The 25,185-nt window shown below is 42.5% G+C and overlaps 1 protein-coding gene across 3 annotated transcripts in view; it reads left to right on the top strand.

Moving 5' to 3' along the window:
• Positions 1-12,860, top strand: part of METTL16 (methyltransferase 16, RNA N6-adenosine) — a 35,070-nt gene extending 22,210 nt beyond the window's left edge. The window contains exons 4-8 of one of the 3 annotated variants that reach the window (XR_005784724.1): positions 945-1,014; positions 2,089-2,178; positions 11,206-11,353; positions 11,798-11,971; positions 12,094-12,860. Coding sequence is in view for 1 of the 3 variants with exons in the window: in XM_040455535.1 (XP_040311469.1) it covers positions 945-1,014; positions 2,089-2,178; positions 11,798-11,971; positions 12,094-12,717 (958 nt within the window). In the remaining 2 variants the exon portion in view is untranslated. Of the gene's footprint in view, positions 1-944; positions 1,015-2,088; positions 2,179-11,202; positions 11,354-11,797; positions 11,972-12,093 lie in introns of all 3 variants that reach the window. The other 2 variants (XR_005784725.1, XM_040455535.1) reach the window with 2 other exon arrangements.
• The last annotated feature ends 12,325 nt before the right edge of the window (positions 12,861-25,185 follow it).

Genomic DNA, 25,185 nt, shown 5'->3' with positions numbered 1-25,185 from the left:
GTTTTTTGCTTCGGCCAGTAGAACTACAAACTAGTCCAGCTCTGTCTGGACTCTAGGAATTGTTCAGCTGACTGCTTTCTGGGAATTCTTTCCCTACCTCACAGAGTTCCACCTCACACACATGCAGATCATTATTCTGCAGAATATTCCAGGGAACTCTTCTGCAGATGGCCATAATTCTCTATGCACCTCCTTCCTTTCTTGTATTTTGCCCTTCAGATTCTTACTGTGTGGGCTTCTGAAATCCATCTCTCCCTCATTAATTCAGCAAGATTATTGGGATCTGTTTGCATGACCTTTCCCTGCATTGCTGCTTGGAAATTTTCCTTCAGGCAGTAAGCTCTGGCAATTATGGGGCTCACCTCATCTGTCTGAGATCATAGGTCTTCACTGTAGTTGTCCAATGTCTGAAAAACAATTGTTACGTATATTTTGTCAAGTTTCCTAGTTGCTTGTGATGGAAAGCATAGTAGTTAATCCTTCATAGGCTAAATTCTATTCTTTTACCTTTTAACCAGTTCACTCCATCTTCTCCCCACTCCTTCTTCTAGATTTGTATTTACTATAGAAGAAATTGACTTCATGTTCTTTTGAAACACTAATATAATATCCTTTAATTATTTGCAGGTTAAGCCATCTCAAAATACAGGTTCATGCCAGATTTTATAATTTCTGTTAAAATGGTATAGGTGGTGTTTTGGAGAGGCTAAGTGGATTTTGTTTTTTGTTGTTTTTTTTGGGGGGGGGGTTTGCTTTGGGCTTGTTTTCATTTGTTAGGTTTGTTTTTTTCCTAAATACATGATGTATAATTTTTGCTATTGTCACTTGGAACTTAACTCAGAATTTTTTATGTCTGTTCTCATTTTGTTCGCTTGAGAAATAATTAAAAAATGTAACCATATGAAACAGTGTTTTACTTCTGCTTTTTTTTTTTTCCCCCCTAGGTGGTACAGCTGTATGCTGGGGAAAAAATGCAGCTTGGCTCCTCTAAAGGAAGAACTTCGCATACAAGGGGTAAGGCTTTATCATTGCTGTTCTGGTGTATCTACTTGTGATGGCAGAGTGTAGAATTTGCTTTTATACTTTAAAACTCTAAATTTGTTTTTTTGTTTGTTTATTTTTGAATTTTGTAATTCTGGGGCTAAAAGAGGCTTTTTATAAATTATTTTTATAAGGCCTTCTTTGACAATTATAACAGAGGAAAGATGGGGAAAACAGGATGAGAGCTCCCAGAAATGAAAAAAACCTGGTGCCATCTGCCACCGACGCCACATCGGATTCCTTTGTAATTACAGAAACTGAAGTCTACAGAAGTTAAGGGGCTTGTTCTGGGTCACATGCCTAGTTATCAAAGATCAGCTATAACTAGAATGGTCTTCAATCAAGTGTGGTTCCCTTTATGGTACAATCCACATGAGTTCAGACCCTTGCTTCTTTTTTGAAAAGCAGATGGCAAATTAATACTGCCCCCTGACTTCTCTCCCAGTTTATGAAGTTTTGGCACAAGTAAGCATGAGCCAGGTGAGTTTTCAGAGAAGGGGGTCAGATGTGTGGTCAGTGGCAGAAACCAAGGTTCTGATTTCTGGTTTCTCTCTGACATTGTACTCATCCTGTTTTCCCTATCACACCTTTTCTTTGTTAAAATTGTAACAGCTGCAAAATAATTTCATTTTTTTCCCATAAAATCCGATAGATAAAAGGGAGACTACATAGCTGTATCTAGCCAGGCTTTGGTGGCTCTCTTTCCTTAAAAAAGAAAGAAAAGATAACAACAACAACAACAAAAATATTTGAATCATTTACCAGTGGTTTTCTGAAGGAGCTGTGTTATTTTGGGTGTTTTGTATATTTGGACCTTCAAGCCAGAACTGTAAATTCTCTATAATGTTTTAGGAGAGGAAAACATCCACAACTTTGTTGAGAGATAATTTATTCATTGATTGTTAGATAACTGTGCATAACTGGGGATAGTAGTGTTTGTTAACTGATAAAAAGAAAAACCAACACATAATTAACATGAGGCAGGAGCCAAAAACATATTGGTAGAATGACTTCAGTTTGATGAGATGACATGTTTCTTGGTTTCAGGTTCCTAAAGTCACCTACACTGAATTCTGTCAAGGCCGGACAATGAGATGGGCTTTAGCTTGGAGTTTTTATGATGATGTTACAGTGCCCGTAAGTAGAGACTTTGTTATAGCTTTTTCAAATGCCAGCACATGGTGGGTTTCAGTAGGCCATAAATAAATCTGTACTGTCTTGTTTCCCTCAAGTTTGCCCTAGATGCTTATGTCAGAATGGGAAGTGTTACAAAATAAGGCACAGTCCTATAAGGCTGACTGGTGACCATGGAGCCTTTCTCTGTGGGTTTGGGCAGCACCGTGAATCTTGTTTAGCAAATATAAATGAATTAGAAATGCGTCTTTTGGGAATTAAAAATTTAGGTCATATAACCTGTAGAAATACCTTGCAGGTATAATTATTCTGTTGGCTATTCCTTTAGAATTGAAATTGAAGTCTGTTTTATTTTTTTTTATTATTGATATGCTTTCTTTCATAGGGTAGCTATCTCTTGGGGTTATGGGTGAATACAGAAATTGCCATTTTGTGTTGCAGGCTTTTGATGTGTAACACTTAGGGATTATTCCAGTAAAGGGTTCTGTCTTAGCTTTAAGATTACCACTGGAATATTGATCAGTTTTGAAGCTGGGTATAGGTTATTATCCTAGTCTCTCTACTTTGCATATGCCTAAGCTTGAACATTTTCTGGAATAGAATGTTTTAACAAATGATTTGTTCCACAAATTTCTCTGTCCTTTGTGCTATTATATGTAAAGGAAAAATACTTCTGAAGTGGTTAGACTGAGTAATTTTTCTGGGCTGTACTGAGAGGTGATAATAGGAAAGCATCTGTTCTCACATTTCCTTCACAAGAGTGATCAGCCTTGTCACCTGGAGTCTCCTGTCTTAAGTTTATGCACACATTGCTGGCACTGTGCCCCTTCTTCCCATAGTAATTATGGAGGCCTAGTACTGGTCCTTCAGGTCTGTGATCCCCTATCCATACAATAGGCTTATTATGGGTGCTCCTTTCCCAAAGTCTTGATTGCTCTTGGTCTTTCAAGTCTTAAATGTTGCTGTGTCTGTGAGCCTCTTCCCCTTCTCTCCTAGGACAGAGGAGTACAGGGGACAATTTGCAGATGTTTCTGTATACATGGGCTCAGATTTAAAACTGAGCCTGTCCTCCATGTACTCTGCTACTAGGTGCGCTGCTGGGTTGAAATAAGTGTCCCAGTCAAGTTTGAATGGCCTATCCTGTGGAAGCCTATGCCTCCCTCTGTACAATGCAATATAGAGAGACTAGAGGTCAGTGTTTGAAATGTTCACTGTTTTGTTTTTGTTTAAGTTTATTTATTTTGAGAGAGAGACAGAGAGAGAGAGAGAGAGAGAGTGTGTGTGTGTGTGTGTGTGTGTGTGCGCGTACGAGCTGGGGAGGGGCAGAGAGAGAGGGAGAAAGAATCCCAAGCAGGCTCTGAGCTGCTCAGAGAAATCAAGAGTCAGACGCTTAACTGAGCCACCTAGGTGCCCCTGAAATGTTCACTGTTTATTATTATTTATTTTCTAATGTTTATGTTTGAGAGAGAGAGAGCACATGTGCGCATGAGTGGAGGAGGGGCAGACAGAGAGGGAGACAGAGAATTGGAAGCAGGCCCCAGGCTCTGAGCTGTCAGCACAGAGCTTGACGTGGGGCTCAAACTCACAAACTGTAAGATCATGACCTGAGCTGAAATCAGATGCTTAACCAACTGAGCCACCCAGGCGCCCCAAAATGTTCACTATTTAAAAAGATGTTTCTGGGTTTTTGTTTTTTTTTTACTTTCCTGACAGATTATTCTTTCTGTCATTTTCTAGAATATTGGGGCTTTCACACCAAATGGTTAAAATCATGAGTAATGCCCTAGATTGTCCCTGCACAGACACTGGGTTATCCCTGTGCAGATATTAACAGTTGCAGGAAGGTGGAACTGTATCTGTTTCCAAATGATTTCTCTTTAACCTGCTTCCCACATTTGTTGGCACCACAGGTGGATGAGCCTATAATGGGCTCTGGGCACATTCCATGCCATCTCAGAACCCAGAGTCCCCTTTGCCCTCTTGGATTAGTAGCTGTCTCAGATGAAAATATCAAAGGGCACTATGTTTCTGCGTTAGCAAAATCAGCTTATTTTGAAAAGGATCCTTCTCCCTCCCTGTCTTTTAGGCCATCCTTGAGCTCTGTTCATAGCTTCAACCATCAAAGAATGCCTTTTGCAAAGGGCCTCAGGTTCTCCCATACCAGAATACTCCTCCCACCCCACCACTCTCCTCAACCCAAAGCTGTTAATAACATGTTCCCAAGTGTTCCATTAGGTGCACTTAAACCACTACAGGGAAAATGGCAATTTCTGATTTGCAGTAACCCAGCAACAGTTTCTTAGCACTGGTGCCCTTGATCAGCAACTGCTTTCCCAGCGGTGGTCCCAGGGCACTGGCAAGGTTTTCAGTGAGCTGTCCTCTTGGTTCTCCTTTCATCTACCTGGACCTCTTCCCACCTCTTGCATTTTGAAATGCTCACCTGACTTTCTCCCTCTTGCTCCTGTTAGGGGTGGGTAGGTAGGAGGATGCTGCTTTCGATGAGGAGAGGAAGCCAAGGACTAGAGCTAGTTAAGTAGAAATATTGACCTACTTCCCCACCCCACCCCCACTCCTGCCTTTTTAGGGTAAATGTGCAAGTTACTATGGCAACTTCTATTTTCACTTATCTCGGGCCCACTAACTCGTTGCTGTTGGTGCTGAATGCTAAAAAAAATTCTGATTCAAGTGCCTACACTAAGTCCATTGCTCTTAGCTGGATTTATTTTAGCAACAAAAGGATGAGTCCTGGTGTTGATAGAATTTTTGTACAATCATTCCTGACTGATGATGTATATAAGGAAGCATATTGTGAGGACTGTTCTTTACGGATTTAACAAGCCACTTAGAATGCCTCTTTGTCCCAGCTTCTCGTCTAATTGCTCAGGATGTTATTTTAGCTTTGCTTTGCTTTCAGAAGTTTAACACTTGTCAAAACAAGAAGGACAGGGGCGCCTGGGTGGCGCAGTCGGTTAAGCGTCCGACTTTAGCCAGGTCACGATCTCGCGTTCGAGCCCCGCGTCAGGCTCTGGGCTGATGGCTCAGAGCCTGGAGCCTGTTTCCGATTCTGTGTCTCCCTCTCTCTCTGCCCCTCCCCCGTTCATGCTCTGTCTCTCTCTGTCCCAAAAATAAATAAACGTTGAAAAAAAAAATTAAAAAAAAAAATAAAAATAAAAAACAAGAAGGACAAATAGTGTGGCCCCAGCAAGTTGTGCACTCTTAGTTATGACCATTGCCCTGGAATTCTGGTTAAAAAAAAAATTATCCCTCTGCATTCAAGACATTTCTTTCCTGTCTAAGGAAGTAAAGCTAGAAGGCTTTTGGAAAGCAGATGGAGGGAAGGGGTCAAATTAATCAGGTACCTTGTTAGTGTTACAGCTGGGGGTCTCCTGACAGTGCTCTCTTTACTACTGCATAGGTTTGCAAACTGGTTCTAGATAGGTTAGGGATTCTGTGTAGGGTGCCACAGGGAGATGACAGCTGGGGCAGATGTCAGGTTGGAACTTCAGGCTTTGCTGTCATTTTAACCAGAGATGATCTGATTACATCAATATTACTTATTGACTTTATTTCTTGAAGAGATTCTGCTATTAAATGGCTTGAAAACCAGCACTGTACCAGGCTATACAGCAGGCTGTAAAACAGATTGGATTAAGGAACTGAGCTTTTGAGCAAAATCAGAGCTAAGGACCCTTTGCTTAGTTAATTATCTTATTAAGTATGATCTTCATTGTGATAACACCAAAGAAAGAAGACACCATTTTCTATCCTTATGGTGATTAGTTTTATGGGAGGGAAACGCACACACAGCATTGCTACAGAATTATGTCTGAGTAAGTGCTGAAATGAATGGTCAGGAGTTAGGGAGCTCCTAAAATGAAAGCAGTTCCGGCTGGCTAGTCAGAGCTGACTTCATGGAGGAGTTGTTATGTGAATCATCACACATGTTATGTCATTTTATTTAAACCTAACAAGTGAAGTATTGTCCCCACTTGCTAGATGAGGAAATTGGGGGCTCTAAAAAGTCAGCCTAATCCTCAACCATGCTAACATAATTATTCATTTGTTTTGACCCACAGTTCACCACAACAGTCTCAGGATTAACATCATCAACAAAATGACTTGTGAAAATAACTATTTTGTCGTTTTTTCATTTCTTTTGTCCGTGGGGACTGTCTCGTGATAGATTTTAAAGTCATTTGGAATGTTTCCTCTTTGCGGGTTTATGCCACCAAGCCCATTCATTTCATTTCTTAGGGATTCCTTTTTGTGTGTTATTTAATTTTGTAATTGTGAAAAATACATGATTTCAAAATCAAATCTCATATATATATATATATATACACACACACACACACACACACACACACACACACACACACACACACTTAGTAATCTAGCTTGTCTTGTGTCTTTGAAACCTCACTGCTGCATGGGTCGCTATTTACACAGTTTTATAATTTATCCTTCCATTGTTTGTTTTTTTAGAGTAAGGAAATACAGATGTAGGGTTAAAACCACCCCTTCTTGGGATACCTGGTTGGCTCAGTTGGTAGAGCATGCGACTCTTGATCTTGGGTTCGTGAGTTTGAGCCCCACAGTGGGTGTAGAAATTACTTAAAAATAAAATCTTTTTTTTTTTTTAAAAAGAGTCACATGTTCTACCTACTCAGCCAGCCAGGCACCCCAATTTCAGGACATTTTAAACAGTAACCTGTCAGATTAAGATAGCAATAGAAATGCCCACTGAACTGTTAATAGGAAAGCTGCACTCTTGGACAACAAAATATTCAGTCCACTTCGTGGCAGCAGAGCTGATACACATTTAAATAAGGCATAGTTGGTGAGGTAATCTGGCTGTCCTTCCCAGCACACCTCCTGTCTGTATTCTAGTCAGGCGTCGGTGTTGGCCCCTTGGCTCTGTTTCTCCAGATAATGATAGTCTGTGCAGAATAATAGCTCACAGGCATTCTGCTGGTTTCTGGAGGACTTAGGGCAGCAGCCATTCAGAGCGCAGCAGAACAGCAAAGCCTCCACTGCAGTGGCCGAGAGCAAGAAGAGCCCTCCTTTCCCCTCAGGACCAGTCTGGAGCTTGTTCTGTCAAAACGAGGAGGCTGTGGCTACCTGCTCAGCATATCTGTAGTGAATGACTCCCTTCTTTTCCTGCAGATACTGGGGAGAACTTGGTGGTTTCCTGTAGCCTGTGGCTTCTTTGACACAGTTTTTGCCTTAGCCATAGTTAACAACAGAGCTTTGGCAGCATAGCAGATGCTACATGGATTTGTGTCACATTACACCTCATTTGAAAGTCTCTTGACTGATTGCACCACTGAGATGTAGAAATGAAAGTAAGAGTGAGGATTTAAGAAATTTATCTACAGCCCTGTTAGGTAAAGCATATTTTAAAATTTAAGAACTGTTTTTAGGGGCACCTGGGTGGCTCAGTGGGTTGGGCACCGACTTCGGCTCAGGTCATGATCTCACGGTTTGTGAGTTTGAGCCCGCATCGGGCTCTGTGCCGACAGCTTGGAGGCTGGAGCCTGTTTCAGAATCTGTGTTCCCTCTCTCTCTCTCTCTCTGCCCCTCTCCCACTCATACTCTGTCTGTCTGTCTCTCTCTCTCTCAAAAATAAATAAACATTAAAAAAAATTTTTTTTTTAAAAACTGTTTTTGTTCAGGGGCGCCTGGGTGGCTTAGTCAGTTAAGGTTCCGACTTTGGCTCAGGTCATGATCACAGTTCATGGGCTCGAGCCCCGTGTCAGGCTCTGTGCTGACAGCTAGGAGCCTGGAGCCTGCTTCAGATTCTGTCTCCCTCTCCTTCTGCCCATCACCCGCTCATGCTCTGTCTCTGTCTCTCAAAAATAAATAATAAACATTAAAAAAGAACTGTTTTTCTATTTATATTTTCAATCCAATGTATTCTTTTTTTAAAAATTTTTTTCTTTTACATTTATTTATTTATTTTTTTTTATTTTTTTGAGAGACAGAGACAGAGCACAAGTGGGGGAGGGGCAGAGAGAGAGAAGGAGACACAGAATCCCAAGCAGGCTCCAGGCTCCAAGCTGACAGCACAGAGCCCGACGTGGGGCTCGAACTCACAAACCGTGAGCTCATGACCTGAGCCGAAGTCTCAGCCCAACCCACTGAGCCACCCAGGTGCCCCTCAATCTAATGTATTCTTAAATGCTGCAACAAAATAACATTCGAGGTCCCACCCCCTGTTGATTGTTATTCATTAAATCCTTGCAATTCAAAAAATACAAAACTAGTATCCCCTATGGAGTTTACAGTTCCTCACCAAACTTCTTTCACATTGTCCTTTCAGCTGGGGAATATAGTAGTATATTTTCTAATGCAAAATCAGTTGTAAATTCACCTTCTGGTTCTTCACATTAAACTGAATAAACCATGGTAAATAAGTGATTTTGTTTTACATTTTAAAATGTTAAATTATTGATGTTATTTTGCCGCTTAAACTAGATGATGACAGTTTGAGTGTGGCACCCTTTGTTGAAAACACTTGTGATTTGAGATTATAAGCATATTTGCAATAAGTTATCTCTGTTGGGGGAAAACAGCTTCTAGTGTTGTGGCAGGGTATAAGATTACCTGCTGTTGGGGACCTATGGGGTTGAGTTTAGTTACTAATTTCTCAAGGCCTGCTCCTGTATTTTACTCTAGCCCTGCCTGCTAAGAAATTTCAGTACAGGGGCACCTGGGTGGCTTACTCAGTTGAGCGTCCGACTTGAGCTTAGGTCATGATCTCATGGTTCACGAGTTCAAACCTCACATGGGGCTCGTTGCTGTCAGCTCACAGCCCACTTTGGATCCTCTGTCCCCTCCTCCGCTTGCACACGCGCGCGCTCTCTCTCTCAAAAATAAAACATTAAAAAAAAAAAAAATTTCAAGGGCTGGGTGCCTCAGTCAGTTGAGCAGCCAACTTTGGCTCAGGTAATGTTTTCACAGTTTGTGGGTTCAAGCCCCACATCGGGCTCTCTGCTGTCAGTATGAAGCCAGTTTCCAGATCTTCTCTGCTCCCCTCCCTCTGCCCCTCCCCCACTCTCATTCTCTCAAAAATAAATTTTTTTTTTTTAACGTTTATTTATTTTTGAGACAGAGAGAGACAGAGCATGAACAGGGGAGGGGCAGAGAGAGAGGGAGACACAGAATCTGAAACAGGCTCCAGGCTCTGAGCTGTCAGCACAGAGCCTGACGCGGGGCTCGAACTCACGGACTGTGAGATCGTGACCTGAGCCGAAGTTCGACACCTCACCGACCGAGCCACCTAGGCGCCCCAAAAATAAACTTATAAAAAACAAGGTAGGGGGGGATAAAAAGGAATTTCAGTACAAATAAGAGGGGGAAAGGAATGATTGCTGTAAGCCAAGCCTATGTTAGACTTTAATCATTTAAAACCCTAAGAATTTCTGGACTATAAATTATCTGTCTTTTGAGTGCCTAGTTTCTATAATAGAGTAAAACTAAAACAGTCTTGGGAGGACTGTGTATGTGTATGTGTGTATTAAAGTAATTCACTAAGAATATTCAGAAATACTAGATTTATCAGTTGGCCATTACATATGGAAAACTGGGACCAGAATGCAAGGTAAAGGAACCATATTTGAGAGGCAGAAGTTTTCATTTTCATCCTGGGGTAATAGGGTAATAAATTGTCTATTTTGTTATTTCTGATTCCCTCGGAACTTGGAAAGTGGATCCTTGATAGAGGTCTTGTTAGGTTCAGTGAGGACACATTTCTCTCCTTTAATTTCTAGAAATGATGGTGAGTCCATTCTTTCTTTTGGAGAAAGAGTGTTGTAGGCCAGCTCCAGCATGACCAATCGAGAAACGGCAAAATCTTCACTTTGCTGGTTTGAAGTTGTAAACACAAATGATTACCATCTCTGTCAGAAGAGATAGCAGGCACTGTCCTTTTAGCCATATTTCTGGGTGACCTTTAGTGTGCTGGGTGGGCTGTCAGGGATGCTCCTGTTACAGTGAACTGTCCATAGTAACAGCCTTGGATGCTGGGAAGTGGAATGGGGAATCTGGTTCTTCTCTCCCATTCCCCCCCTACACACCATTATCTTTCTTCCTCCACAGCTTAATCGTCATGTTTTAAACTCCTTAATGGAAAGTGTTAGGCTCTCGGTAGACTATAGAAAATATGTTTCTTAGGCTGGGTGATTGATTAATAGCAATACTACTGTGTTAATATCAATATGAATTTGTCTCATCTTGTCTGAGACATTAATTGAACAAGTTCAGACTTAGAGCTTGGAGTCCATGATTTGTTTTTCAAGAGCAGGTTCTTACTCATATATGTACCCTTTGTTTTTGGTCCTTTTCTTCTAAACTTGTTTTCTAGTGTTCTCTAATTCCGCCCCCCCCCCATTTTTAAATGTCTTGGTATAAAGGGAAAATATAGATTGTTTCTTAGAAATATGATCTAGAAGTTTTCTAGCATGGAATAAACTAGCTGTTTTGTTGTGTGCATGTGGGATGTGGAGTTGCTGATTATTCCTTACAAGGCCTCACCCAGGAAGTGGACCTGACAGTGTGTATATGCATGTGCTCTGTCACCATTGCCAGGCAGAATTGCAGTTAACGGCAACACCACTATCGGCGACTGCTTTTTGCAGGAAAGGGGCTTTCAACCTGACTAAAGTGTTTTCTCTTTATGAGCCTTTCTCCTTATAATCTCCACCTGCTCACTTTGACCCTGACCCTTAGAATTATCTTAATTTTTTAAAGTTTTGATAAATTTTGTCAACAGGTAGAAGTCTGCCTCTTAAAGTGTTCATAATATATCTAGCCTGAACTAAGAATCATTTAAAAAATTTAGTAAATGTTTAAAGAAACAAATTTTAAATATATGTCATTTAGTTTTTAAAATGGAACTTGAGTCCCTCTAGTGGGTAGAGTACAATTCACTTTCTAAGCTTGAAATAGAAAGATGAGAGTCTTGAATTGTGTGGAACCAACTTTCAAATCCACTCTTCTCATCACCACTGGTATCTCTTCTTCCAGCAGAGAGGCAGTGCACAGCTAGCCATTGGCTTGGTCCCAACATTAGCCAAGATGCAGCAGGCCTCCTTCTCTGCCCATGTGATCCTAGTTGACCCTGGTCATTCCTCACATGTGATCTTCAAGCCTCAACAAGTATAAAGTTGGACTACAAGTAGGCAATTTTAAACCATGCAGTTCTTATTTTTTTAATTTTAATTTTTTAAGTAAGCTTCATGCCCAGCCTGGGGCTTGAACTCACAACCCTGAGACCAAGAGTCACATGCTCTACCAACTGAGCCAGCCAGACGCCCCCATGCAGTTCTTGATAGAATAGAACACAGAGTCCCCAGGGTCCTTGAGTTGCTATGAAATAAATAATCATACAGGTGTGTGCTGGGCACAACACATAGATGAGGGACATTCAGTAATTGGAGGCTGTTATATGCTGATAGCCAGACCATAGGCAGCATGGTATGGCATGCAAAGGTCTTTGCGTTTTTTAGTGCTCTACATTTGGTAGTAGAAGTCATGAAAATGTCCCTAGCTGAGTTCATTATAATACATGAAATTTCATTAGTTGGATAACTTCTTCCCCCATGCCTTCTTTTTCTTTCAGTCACCACCCAGTAAGCGAAGAAAATTAGAGAAGTCAAGGAAACCCATCACGTTCGTGGTGTTAGAGTCTGTGATGAAAGAATTATCCCTCAAAGCATCATCTTTGGGCTCTGAGACAGTGGAAGGCATAGTAGTTGTGACAACGTGGATTGAAAAAATCCTCACCGATCTGAAGGTACTTTGTTAAGCACATTGATGACTTCCTTAACAATAATCTTTTTTCTTTTCTTTTCTTTTTTGTTTTTGAAGTTTTGAGAAAAGTGATTTTCTATCAAATTCTGTTTTTCCTCCGAATAGGTTCAGCATAAACGAGTCCCCTGTGGAAAGGAAGAGGTTAGCCTTTTCCTAACAGCAATAGAAAACTCCTGGATTCATTTAAGGAGAAAGAAACGGGAGCGAGTGAGACAGTTGAGAGAAGTTCCGCGAGCTCCTGAGGACGTCATCCAAGCTTTGGAAGAGAAGAAGTCCACCCCGAGAGAGTCTGGCAGTAGCCAGGATTTGGCCCAGGGCCCCCGGGAGGGCGCCCTGTGTGGGCCTGCTGCACAGGAAGGCGAATCTTCCACTCTTGAGGGCCATTCCTCAAACCAGGATCTGCTTTCCCAGGATGAAAACCCAGAACCTGTGGAGGATGAAAGGAGTGAGGAAAAGGGAGGGATGGAGGCTTCAGAAAATTGTAAAGGCTCTAGCAATGGGGCCCAGGACCGAGAGGCATCTGAGCAGTTCAGCAGCCCGGTGTCTGAAAAAGGAAGCCATCTCCAAGGAGTGGCTGGACATTACCTATTCAAGTGTTTGATAAATGTAAAGAAGGAGGTAGATGATGCTTTAGTTGAAATGCATTGGGTTGAGGGCCAGAATAGGGATTTGATGAACCAGCTTTGTACCTATATACGTAACCAAATTTTCAGGCTTGTTGCTAGTTAAATTCTTGCACAGCTGGGAAGTTTCTATAAAGTAGCTTGCCTTGGTGTGCCAAGAGGTATTCCACCATAGGCCCATTGGTCATTACGTGCAGTTTTCTTAAAAAAAAAAAAAAAAAAAAAAAGGAAAGAAAGAAAAGAAACAAATTAATCTATTTTTAACCCCTGCCCAATCCCCCTTATTAAAGTCACTGGGCATTAGTATGGTAATTCATGAGGATAAATTGTGGTTACCAGCATCAATAAAAAGCCATCAGTAAATTCAGGAGGGATTTAAACCTGACTTAAGCTGATCACCTTAGCTTAGCCGAGGCCAAAAGGATTGTTTTTGGAGTCTGGTCTGGGTCCGAACTACAGAGCATCATGCTGTCTCTGTCATCCATAGTTGCTTCTTGAGGAGGGGTGGCTTTCTCATTCTCTGAATAGAGGCAGTACAGCGGGCAGATAGGCCCTGTGCCCACTTCTGGAGTCACCTGCAAGACTTCTCTGGGTACATAGGCTTGATGACCCCTGTATCAGTCCTGAGGAAGGAACTGGCCTAGTGTTAGGTGGTGGGGGAGAAAGCTTAGTGATGCCAAGAAGAAGGGCTGACCTGGGAGGGCTCCTGGAAACGTCACATTCCTGATTCATAGCTGTTTTGATGCTGCTTATTTCAGAAATAATTAGGTAAGCAAAACTCCCAGATGTGACTGAGATACAACAGAATGAAGCCATAACCCTACCTCCAAACTATTTGAAAGTAGTGTTTTGTAGTAGTTTTACTGATGTATGGTTTGAGTTTGTTTTGTTTTTTTGACCTACAAAGTGGAGCTTTGTTTTATTTTTAATGTAACAGTATTCAGAATTGAAATCTGTCCATCCTGTTTGAATCCTGCGATTGGGGGAAATATTTTCATTGCTTTGAATGGAGAAATGATTGATGATAGAAATAAGAAATTGGGGGGGGTGGAGCGCCTGGGTGGCTCAGTCGGTTGAGCATCCGACTCTTGATTTGAGCTCAGGTCATGATCCCAGGGTCATGGGATCGAGCCCTGCATTGGGCTCTGCACTGAGTGTAGAGCCTACTTAAGATTCTCTCTCTCTCTCAAGTAAAAAATAAAAAAGTAAAAACAAATAAATGGAGCGAGATAGTTATGAGCAGTATGTTGCTTAAGAAAGTCTCATCTGTTGGCAGAGAATTTGTAGTTGATCAAATAATGTTTTTTGTGGGTCCCCTTGTAATCCCTTCTGTGCTTACCTGTTTGCCTTAGAGAATTCTGAGGCCAGGGTAACCATGTTCTTAAAACATGTTTCTCACTGGAATGTCAGGGTTCAGCAGGAATGCCTCTGGAAAAAGAGTATTTTTGTTGTTGTTCTCTTGGTGTCTCAGTTACCCTCTGCTGTACTTAAACTTTCACACCTTGATTTTGATTCTACACCAGTAGTCTCATATTCTGTTTAGACTGAACTTGTTGTATGGTGCTCCTTCCTATCTGCAAAGCAAATGGGGGCTGAGCAGTTAAGCCATGCTTTTGAAAGGTGGCTAGGGGCTCCTGGGTGGGTCTAAAAGTTGAGCATCCGACTTCAGCTCAGGTCATGATCTCATGGTTTGTGAGTTTGAGTCCCGCGCTGGGCTGTCTGCTATCAGCACAGAGCCTGCTTCAGATCCTCTGTCCTCCCCCACCCTTCTCTCTGCCCCTCTCCCGCTCATGTGCACACTCTCTCAAAAATAAACATTAAAAAGTTTTTTTTGAAAAGTGGCTGTTGGTTAGGGCAAAAAACTGATGACCTGGGCATGTTTTGGCAACACCTAGACCCAGCCCTCAGCAAAGATTCAAGAAATGAAAATAGGACCATATTATACTTCCCTCTGTCATTGGAGACAGAGCTGCAGAAGAGAACAGATTAACCAGTGTTCTTGACCCGGTCCAAGGACCTCTAGAGAGTCCATAAAACTCCTGGATTATTTCTAAAAGCTCTGTGAACACCCACCACTACCACCACTTCTCCGGAAATAAGGATCTCTGACTTAGAGGGGTCAGTGAGCCACTGAGGATTAGGAAGCACTGGCCCAACCTCTCATTTGACAGGATGAGGAAATCAATACCCAGGTTCACACAGAGCCAAGATTGAATTCATGCCCTTGAATTCCTCTGGTTCAGTAATCTTCTCTTGTGCCTCCTCCCCCCGCCACCCCCCCAACCTCCCCGTCCTGACACATTTAAATCCTATGCAGGCCCCAAACCTTGTGTCTTATCTTGATAGAATTTTAGGATAATTGAATTAGGTTGTAATTATTCATTTGATAAATGGTCAATACGTATTGTTTGCATATTTGCTTCATTGTAAAAGAGTAGCGTGTACTCATTAAAGATTTGGAAAATCAAAGTCGAAAACAGCAACAAAATCACCCCAGTCACAGTCGTCTCAGTTATGACCACTGTTGGTGTTTAATGTTTTCCTTCTAGTCTGTCGATGGGAGGTGCATGAGTGTGTGGGTTTAACTTTGTACTCATGCTGTATATTTAATTTTATATTATGCTTCTCTTCATTTAACGTCTTGTATTTTTCTGTGTTAGATGAGTGGTATGTTTACATACACTCCTTGCCCGTGCACTTTGGGCACAGTATTAGCCTTCATTTGAGTCTGGTACCAAGGTGTGACCGGAGGCACAAAAGATGTGTCTTGCGTCTCTGTGTGTTGCAGTGCCCCAGGTTTAAGGCTCGGTGTCCTGGAGGAGGTTTTATAGGTGGTCAGCTCACCCTTTTAGAATTTAAAAACTGTATGATGAGGGAAGCTTCCAGCTAGAGCTCTGAGTGCCTTCTTTGCACTTGGTTGTCTTCGTTTTCTTCTCTGAGAAGAAAAGTTTATTTCTGTCTAATGAGAGAACATTGAAAACGTTTTTTTAAAACATCTAAAAATTATTTTCATTATGCGTATATTTTATAATTGTGTGATGTGTGATACATACACCTCTGGTATAAGGGAAAAGGGAATTTTGTCTTTAAAGAAATAGGTTATTAACCCATGTATGATAAGGTTGAGTGGTGCTTGCCTTAAGGGTCTGGAGGTCAAGTTCATGTTGACGGATTGTATGGACTTAAATCTTTGTGGTATTCTCTTATTTTCTTTTTTGGTCCCTGGCATTGGCTTCTGTTCTCTTGATAACTAAGGTATAAACAGAAGCTGAACTTGTTTTCCAAGAGGGACTAAAGCTGCTTTTGTTCTTTGGAATCTGCTTTGCTTCCAACAACTGGGTTCTTTCACCCCCCATCCTTGCCCTGCTCTTCACACACCAGGGCGCTGCTGTGAGTCCTACAAGGTTCATGTCACCGTGGTGGAGTTTCAGCCGATCTTAAGGGTTGGTGTTGATTACTTAAAGTTTTAGTGTGTATTTTTCGAAATACGAAACCTCTCTTCTCTTGATGGACATGATGTGAGAACACCAGCCTCAAGCTTTGACAAGTAATAAAACTGCAAGTTGTGGAAAAGATGCAAAAGCCCATGGAAAATCCAAGGCCTCTTAAAGAAGGGATTGTGTGTCCCTTCCATCTTTCTTAAACCACAGCATTTTCCTTTCTAGCCACATGGGGGCATCTTTGGCCCTTTTATCAACTTAACTTTGCTGTGAATGAATAAAATTGTGCCCTTGGTATTTTCTTGAAATATCCCTTTACTACCCAGAGAATATTTTTTATGTAAACAAGTACATTTTCACATAAATAAAATTTGAAAAATAAAAGTAGAAAAATAGAAAAACCTAGTACTCCATGATCTTTTTTATGGATTTTCAACCTTTTTATGTTTCTTTACGGTCCCAATTGACTGTTTTATTTCCATGTGTCCTGCTACTCTAAAATATATACAGGCTGGGTCAGTCCTTTGGATTAACTTTTTATTAGTATCTAGTTAATGGGGGTACTGTAGGGGAATGTTTAGTTACCTTAAACAGTAATTTTTCAGAAGTCTTATGTTCCAGGTAGAGTTAACATAGAGAGTTCTAAGAAACATTTCACTGTTCCTTTGTCTTTTAATTCTTGTTTTGGTTTATCTGGCTGGTGGACCAGCATGCATGTAGTATGTTGTTTACATCAAAAGTTGACACAGTTGGCTCTGTGTTATATATATTTTATAGGTTAGCTGGGCCTTGTTTCCCATACAGGATGTTTCTGTGTAGAACATACGTATTACTAACTCGGGTCTGTGTTGGTTCACAGAAAAGTTCCATCTATTATGGCACAGGGATCAGAGGTGATGGGCCCAGCAGATCTGCACAGTAGGAGGAAAAGGGTCCAGCTTGGTAGTCAGGAGCCCACTGGGAGAAGGAAAGTCTCAAAGGTGCATCACATTTATAGCCACCCAGGAGGTGCCCTTAGGAAAGGGATGTGACCTCATCTTTAGAGAAGTTGGTGCCTAGGAGATTTGGTTTGCTGAATGGGCACTAACCCCAGTAACACCCAGAAGAGGTTTACTAGTGAGAAAGAATTAGCTTTTGCCTTCTGGAGTAGAGCATTGATGGTCTTGAACCTTTCTAAATGCTCCCAAGTACAAAGTCTGGGTGCTCGTGCCAGCACAATATTAGAAAGCCCTGCGTGGAGCTCACCCCACTAGCAGCAGGGCCTCACGCATACCAGAGAGTTCCCACTCTGCTCTGGAAAGACATTGAGATCCTCTGCTGTGACTCACCCAAATGACTAAAACATCAGTTTATTTTTTTAATTACTGGTTGGAACAGCTAATGCTCCCTTTTGGAACAGCTAATGCTGCCTTTTGGAGGCTGTGCTTTTACTGCAGGGGGCTGTGTTGTGACTGAGCAAAGGCCTTGCACCTCTGCATGCCCTTTGAGGTGTGGCCTATCTGTCTGTCTCTGTCCAAGCAGAAACTTTAGGGACTCCAGGCTCTCCATGGGGAAGTGGAGGGTCATGGGTGCTCCTTATGAGCCAAGAAGCTGAGGTAAGATGGAGTAGACCAGAATCTGCAGTTGGGCTTGGCGGAATTGGCTTGTATATGATGTTCCCAGGAGGTCAAAGGATCTATAAATCCCAGAGGCTTCTCCAGCCTCCCTAGGGGAATGAAAAGCAGAAAAGAGACTTTGCACTCATCAGACCTGGGTTTATGTTCCAGTTCCACTAGAGGGGTAAATCTGTTTCACTAAGCCTTGGCGTCCTCACACAAATGATGAAGGATTCTTGCTTCACAACAGCAGCCGTTAGGTGAAAGTATGAAAGTGAGAGCGGTACTAAGACACCCGGAGGAGTGCATGAGCATAGTGGGCTTCTCAACTTGCTCTTCTATTTGTATTCTTTGAGTTGTCCATTTCTGGTCAGAAAATCTACCAGTAGACTCCCGTCAAAGCTCCAAGACCTCAAGTATATAACTGCAGGTGTAGAGTTCCACTTGACCAAAAACAAAGCCCATGCTTCCATGTACCGGAGTGACAAACAGGGAACCAGATTGATTGGCCATCTTCTGACATAAATTGTCTCCTTAAATAACCCAGCACAGTGGTGTGTGTCCCTCTGTTGATAGCTTAAAGAAACGGAAGCTCAGAGAGCTTAAGTGACTTGCCCTAAGGTCATTCACAGAGCTAAGTCACTGAGATATGGGGGTTGAACTCAGGCGCAGAGATCTGAGACTAGGTTCTTGTACCAGATCTGAAGATTCGTAACAAATGCTACACTTAATATGGAAATGGACTTTTGGGCTCATTTGACCTGCCTCTAGGGAAGAGAGAAAAAGCCTCTCTCACCGAGCTTCACAGTTGAAGGTAACATTATTCTCCAGCCTATGATCAATGAGTAAGATTTGATAAATGAAATTGCTTATAATTAGTTCTTAATTTATGCTACCAAATCTTCATAGAATTTTGTATTTGGCAGGAGTGCAGATAATTAAGTAGGGAAACCACATAATAAAATGTCTAGTACAAGCACATGTTGGATCAGAATCAATGTAAAATAACTGATAATTAGGTAATGACTCTTTGACAATACATAATTGTATAATAATGGAAGAAGGGTTTTATAGTTTAATAGGCAGCTCCAAATATTTCACTCACAGAATTGATGTGCTTTTTGATCTTACTGGAGAAGGTAGCAGTCGTCAGAAAAACGGCAAGTCCTCTTCCCCAGGTAGGGTGAATGAACTCGTGTAAATCGGGAGGAAAGAAAAGGCTGCCTGCCATCTGGTGGACCCATTCAGGGAGTGTGGCCCAAGAGTCTAGAAACTAGAGCCAGGAAATTCCCAGCTAGGGGACTTGGCTGGCTTTAGCAGCCAATCAGCCCCCAGGGAAATGACAGCTTGTGCTACTGCTGTCCAAAAAGAGAAGACTATGCAGAGAGCACTGTGGGGCCAGGCCCTTCCTGGGAGAGTGGATGAGGTATGGGCCTGCCCCTGTAGATTTTGCGAGTCAAGAGATTTGATGTCTCTTGCTGGGAAAGGGGGGTCCCAGTCTGCTCTGGCAAAGGATCCTTCATTCAGCTATGTTTGTCCCAGGATTTCTGCCTTCAGGGTCAAGTGTGGGGCTTTATGAACCAGACTCTAGCCTGTATTTCTCTGAACTCTAGGTGAGCACCAATAGGACTTTATTCATTCACAAAGGGAATCATGTTTTCTCATCCTCTACGGCAAGGGCCAGGCAAGATGGAATAGCTCATGTTCTGACTAAAAGGGAGTAGCTTTTATTCGATCCCTGTTGGTTGTTGCCATGCAAAAATGGTGTTTGTTGGATGTTCTGAATTTTTGCAGGAAGCCAGAAATCCAGATTTGTGAGAAGTTTACTTGGTTGTAAATCCTGACAGTTAATTCAGTATTCTATCAAAACCTGGTAGACCGTCAGTTCGTGACCTCTTCCACCACCAGGGGGTGGAACTGTTTACATATTTACTGCCTCCACTTCCCTAAGTCTCATTTACCTCAGCTCCTCAAGTCAGCTTCCTGCCTGCCCCCCCCTTTTTTAGAGTGTTTCTCATCTCTTAAGAGAGAATCCCGAAGATTCTGTCCAAGTTCCTCGTTTGCTCTTTGCTCCTAGCACTTCAGGCTGGCCGCATCCACTCCCATGACTTCAACTGCTGCTCACCTATAGATTCATCATTCCTGAGTCTAGACCTTTCTTGAACTTTCAACACCCACATACCTAACCACCTGTTGGACATCTCCCCCAGGACCATGGTAGTGTCAAACTCAATCTATACCTGGTTCTCTCCTATCTTCTTGGTCACAGTCCATCCAGCTGTCCAGATGAGACATTTCTGTTCCTCTCTCTCCTTTGCCACCAGAGACTAAAATCTTTCATCTTTACAAATACCTCCCCAATCAGCCCACCCTCTCCATCCTGAGTGCCACCACCTTAGTGCTCTTCCTCATCTCTCACCTGGATTGGAAGGGTCGCCTGAACCATTTCTGCGGAACTTGCGAGCTGAGCAGCAGAAAGAGATTTAGATAGGTTTGGTGGTGAGGAGGGAGATGAAGAAACCCACTTTGGGGGGTGAAACAGGAGCGCTTTCAGAAGAAGGACCAGGATGGAAAGTAGATCCGTAGGAACAGGTCACAGTTGAGATCAAGAGAGAGGAGTCCTTTCCTGAGAAAGCACAGGAGAACTTTTTTCCCCTTTAACAATTTCATAATAATTACAAAAGTAATGCATTTTCACTATAAGAATTTAGAAAATAATAAAACTTTATACTTCCACTACTCAAATGGAGTTATTTTACATGTCGTTATCTTAGTATTTTTATATGCATATATATATTTTTAATAACAAATGTGGGATCATGTTGTATATGACTGTTTTATACTTTTCATGTAGCAATATATTGTGATAACCTTCTGATTATAAAACTAGTGTCTGTCGGAAGACTTCTAAAAAGTTAAAATAACCAGATAGCACACTGTCCAGAGACAACCACTCATATTTTGGGTTTATTAACAGCGTGTTTTCTTTACATGTCATCTTGAGAGTGTTCCTTCACTAAACCAGTTGTTCCTTGCTGGAAATTTTCTATTTTTCACTATTGTAAATAATGCTTTCATGGACATGTTTGTATAAAAATCCTCATGTGTCGCCTGGCTGGCTCGGTCAGTAGAGCATGCCACTCTTAATCTTGAGGGTCGTGAGTTCAGGCCCACATTAGGTATAGAATTTAGTTAAAAAAATCTGATGTGTTTTCTTACTGCTTTAGGATAAACTTCTGTAAGAATTACTGAAGCAGGAGTGCCCGGGTAGCTCACTCGGTTGAGCATCTGACTTGATTTCGGCTCAGGTCATGATCTCACGGTTTGTGGGTTCGAGGGCTGCATCGGGCTCTGCGCTGACAGCACAGAACCTGCTTAGGATTCTGTCTCCCTCTGTCTCTGCACCTCCACTGCTCACACTCTGTCTCAAAATAAGTAAACATTAAAATTACTGAAGGCAGAGGATATGACCTTTTTAAAGGCTCTTTGTGTATATTGCCAATTTGGTCACTAACAAGATTGTGCTAGTTTACATTTCCATACATGCCAGTTTTAACCACTCCTTTGATAGCTCTACAGGGCTGATTTTTTTTTTTTTAATCCTTTATTGGGGTACCTGGCTGGCTGGTAGAGTGTATAGCTTTTGATCTCGGGGTTGTAGGTTTGAGCCCCACGTTGGGTATAGAGATTACTTAAAATCTTTAAAAAAAAATCCTTTATCAATTGATAGACAAAAATATTTTCATTGTTTTAATTTTGTAGTATTAGCGAGACCAGACATTTTCGTATACGTATACATATTTCTGTTATATATTTATCTCCTATATTTTATAAAATTTAAATTATGTTCTGTGTTCATTTTTCCATAACAAGTGTTATTTTTGTTACTGAACTGCAAGGACACATTTGCCAATATTTACCTCCATTTTGTCCTATACCTTTTTATTTGTGGTGATTTTGTTTCGGTGTTACAGTTAGTGGCTTGTAGAGGGTTTATGTAATCAAATCTGTCATTCTCTGCCTTTATATTTTCTTTGTTTCCTTTAAGGGTAGAAATCTCTTTCACCACCTGTGGAGCAGAAAAAATGTTTGCCTGTATTTTATTATGGCTCTTTTTGGCATTATTTTTTACATGTAACACTTGAATTTGTATTGGTGTATGATATGCAGTTTAAGAACCTGTGTTAAACGAATGGTTCCAAGCTATCACAGAGTAACTGTTCAGAGAGATGACTGGTAAGCTCCAGCACTGCCAACTGAGGTGATGGGAAAGGTACTCAAGCCCGCTGGGGGTTGAGGATGGGCTCATGTACTGGTATCATCAGTCCCCAGCCTAGAAGTGGGAAGAGAGGCACAGGCTAGTATGTGGCTCCTAGAGTGTCCCCACCACTGGCCAGTACACACTCTCCCAGTGAGCCCTGGGGCTTTAGAAAGAAGTCCAGTTGTGAGAGTGGACGGAGCCCTGGATCTAGGCACTCCAGCCAGTGACAGGCCACTACTCCACGCCTTACGTACTATTCTGAGAAGGCATCGGTTCAGGGCACAGGTAGCTGGTCTCTCTTGGGTTTTACAGTCTTGATTCTGCAGCCTGCGTCTTAGGTGTGAGCCTGGTTTGCTGGGACAGTAGACCTCTGTCTTTTCTGTGGGGCATCACAGCCCAGCCCCTCTGCCCTGGGGGGCCTCCCCTGTCATGGACACCCCCTGCCTCCACTTGGCCCAGCTGGCTCTTGACTCACATTACAAGACTACCCCTCGTTCTGTTCACAGCCTTGCCCAGTCTCACTCCCATTGACCTGAATTCATTTTCTCTCATAAAGACACTTTTTTTTCTTTAGAGGAATAGCTGAAGTTCTCATCCTTTCCCTCATGCCTTTCCAGTTTGATCAGCTTCCTCCTCCAAGTCCTCTATAGCCCCCATCTCTAGCTGTAGCCTTTAGCTAGCTTGGTTTCTCAGAAAAGCTCAAAGTGCGTGGCTCCTCCCTTTTTGCTTCCGAGCTGCATTTCTTTCCTTATTACTCAGTGTCCACACCCAGGGCGGTTGCCTGGATAAAAATCTGCCCCCTTTCCCCCAGTCACCTTTTCAGCCTGGACACAAACACCAGTGAGGAATGGCTATCTACCTAGGGCCAGTTAGAAGCTCTTAATTCCTCAGTGGCCTGACGCAGTTCAGTATCCTCAGGCCATCTGAGCCTCTGGATCCTCAGTCTGATTCTCTTTCCTTGCCTTCTCACTCACCTGCTAAGCTTGTTTATTGGGCACCACTAAGCAAAGTTAATGATTATCCCTGTCTGTAGCCAAAAGGGGTGAAGTTATCTATCATCACCCATTTCTGTGAGGTTTTCAAGGACTCTGGACGCACTTCCCCAGGCTTGCCTGTCCCATGGAGTCAAGGGAGAACCAGGCCACTTACTCATGCCAGCTGACACTAAGCAGCTTTGTGACCTTGGATAAGACACCTTCTCTTGGGAGGTTTGGCTAGATAATCTCAACTCTTCCAGCTGTGAGGTCATGTGAGGCAAGGAAGAGGGGGAAGTACATGACTTGGTTTTACCTGTTCTGTAGGTTCAGGAGGAGTCCTTTACTCAGTGGGAGTGGAGGAAGGTAGGTGAGGACTTCGGTGGAAACTTACAGCTCCGAGGAGCCTGCTTCATTGATGACTGAATGAGTACCACATTGGATACATCTCTATCCGAGCAATTCAGAATCCTGCTCATCAGTCAGACTGGGCTCATCAGTCAGTCAGGAATCAGGTTCAGTCCACTTAAGTGGACCAAATTAAAGTCCATTTAATTGCTTCTTACACCTTCTTAGAAAAGTGTGATTATCTGGGAACCTAGCCTAAAAGAGCACATCAGCATTCTTAGGAGTCTTTGGTCATATGATCTCTTGAGCTATGTCCAGCATGGTGGTAGAGGGCAAAGCTAACCTTTTCCAGGTATTACTGTGGAGTTGAGTTCTGCTCTGACCTTTTACCCCACCCTGGCTTTCCAAATGTCAGCTGGCCTTGGCTACAAGGATACCTAGCCCCGTGCCTGGCACATGTCAGGCATGCAATAAATATTTGTTAAACGAATGTTGTCTGCTGTGTCCCTGAGTGTCTTACTCTTCATCCTGACTTTCTCCCTTTGGTCTTGTTTTAATTGTGATATGTGAAAAACTTCCTAAAACCACTTGCAAAATTTGAGAAGTTGGGCCTGAACAATTAGGACATCTTCCGGGATCTAATGTAAATACCTGTACTTTGGCTTTGTTTTTGCCGTTATTATGTATGCATCGTAGGGGTCAGGAAACTGATTTTCATAGCTCTTAGGGTTGCATATGTAGGTAATGCTTTGTTGGGGTGGGGGCGGGGTGGGTGGAAGATAGCCTCATCAAAGGAATGTCTCTATCTCAGCATATTAAAAAATGGAGGGATTTAAATTGGGCATCAGGATGCACAAGATTTGAGGAGGAAGGCTGAAAACAGAAGTCCTTTAAAGGTACACAATGATTGGGGTACCTGGGTGGTTCAGTTGGTTAGGCGTCCAACTCTTGATTTTGGCTCAGGTCATGATCTCACGGTTCGTGAGTTCAAGCCCTGCATCGGGCTCTGTGCTGGCAGCACGGAGCCTGCTTGGGATTCTCTCTCTTCCTTTCTCTCTGCCCCTCCCCACCTTGCTCTCCCTCCCTCTGTCCCTCTCTCAAAATAAATGAATGAACTTAAAAAAAAAAAAAAAAAAAGCTAAAAGTACACAATGATGGGTGGCCCGGCCCGAGTGTCCTGCTCCAAAGGTACTAAGCACCTAGAAGCCATTAAAAAAAACTTGAGCAACTTTTTGGAAATGGCTGGGCTTTGGATCATTGCCACAGAGTGCTCACCTTTCTGGTGAAACATCAGAAAACTTTTCTCTTTCCTTTGAATGAATACAGTTGCCAGCTTTTACCCCAGTTCCATCCCTTTGGAGCAGGAAGCTGGGGCTAAAATGTTAAATGGCTTTTCTATCCATTCCCCTCTTCTTTTATACCCTGCTTGTAGGTTATCTCCCCCAACTGTCCATTCCCCAACTGGGGAAACCCTGGCTGATGAGAAATTCTGTTTAGCCATTTTCAGGCTCCTGTAGGCAACAGCAGGCTCAGAAAAAGCCTCCTTTCTAAACCCTTGCTTTTGCCTAACATCCCCTGGCTGCTGTCCCCACATGACCCAAATAAACAGATGATCATGTGAAGCCAGTAAGGCTGTTTGTTTTAAATAGCAAGCATCTCCACTAAGCTCTGGAGCAGATGGGATATTGGGGGCAAGGGAGAGGCCGGCATTTGACTCTGTTCACCCCACTTCTCTCTCTCCCACCCCTGAAGGAAAAGGCGTCTTCAGTATGTTCCTTTTCAAAAGGGTGCTGCTTTCATGGGATAGAGCTCGTTCCTGACAAGAAAAGTCAAAAGTTGGACTTCAGCCTCTACAAGAGACTTCACGGCTACATGAGTGCTATGAGCACCTGAGAAAGGCGGAAGGTACAGCTGGATGGAGCTCTCTGAGCATCTTGGGCCACTGGACAGAATGGT

Source organism: Herpailurus yagouaroundi, unplaced genomic scaffold (assembly GCF_014898765.1).
Source record: "Herpailurus yagouaroundi ecotype Mexico unplaced genomic scaffold, PumYag 215, whole genome shotgun sequence".
Classification (NCBI taxonomy): domain Eukaryota; kingdom Metazoa; phylum Chordata; class Mammalia; order Carnivora; family Felidae; genus Herpailurus; species Herpailurus yagouaroundi.
The sequence above is the reverse complement of the archived record's forward strand: the minus strand, read 5'-3'. Positions and strand labels throughout refer to the sequence as shown.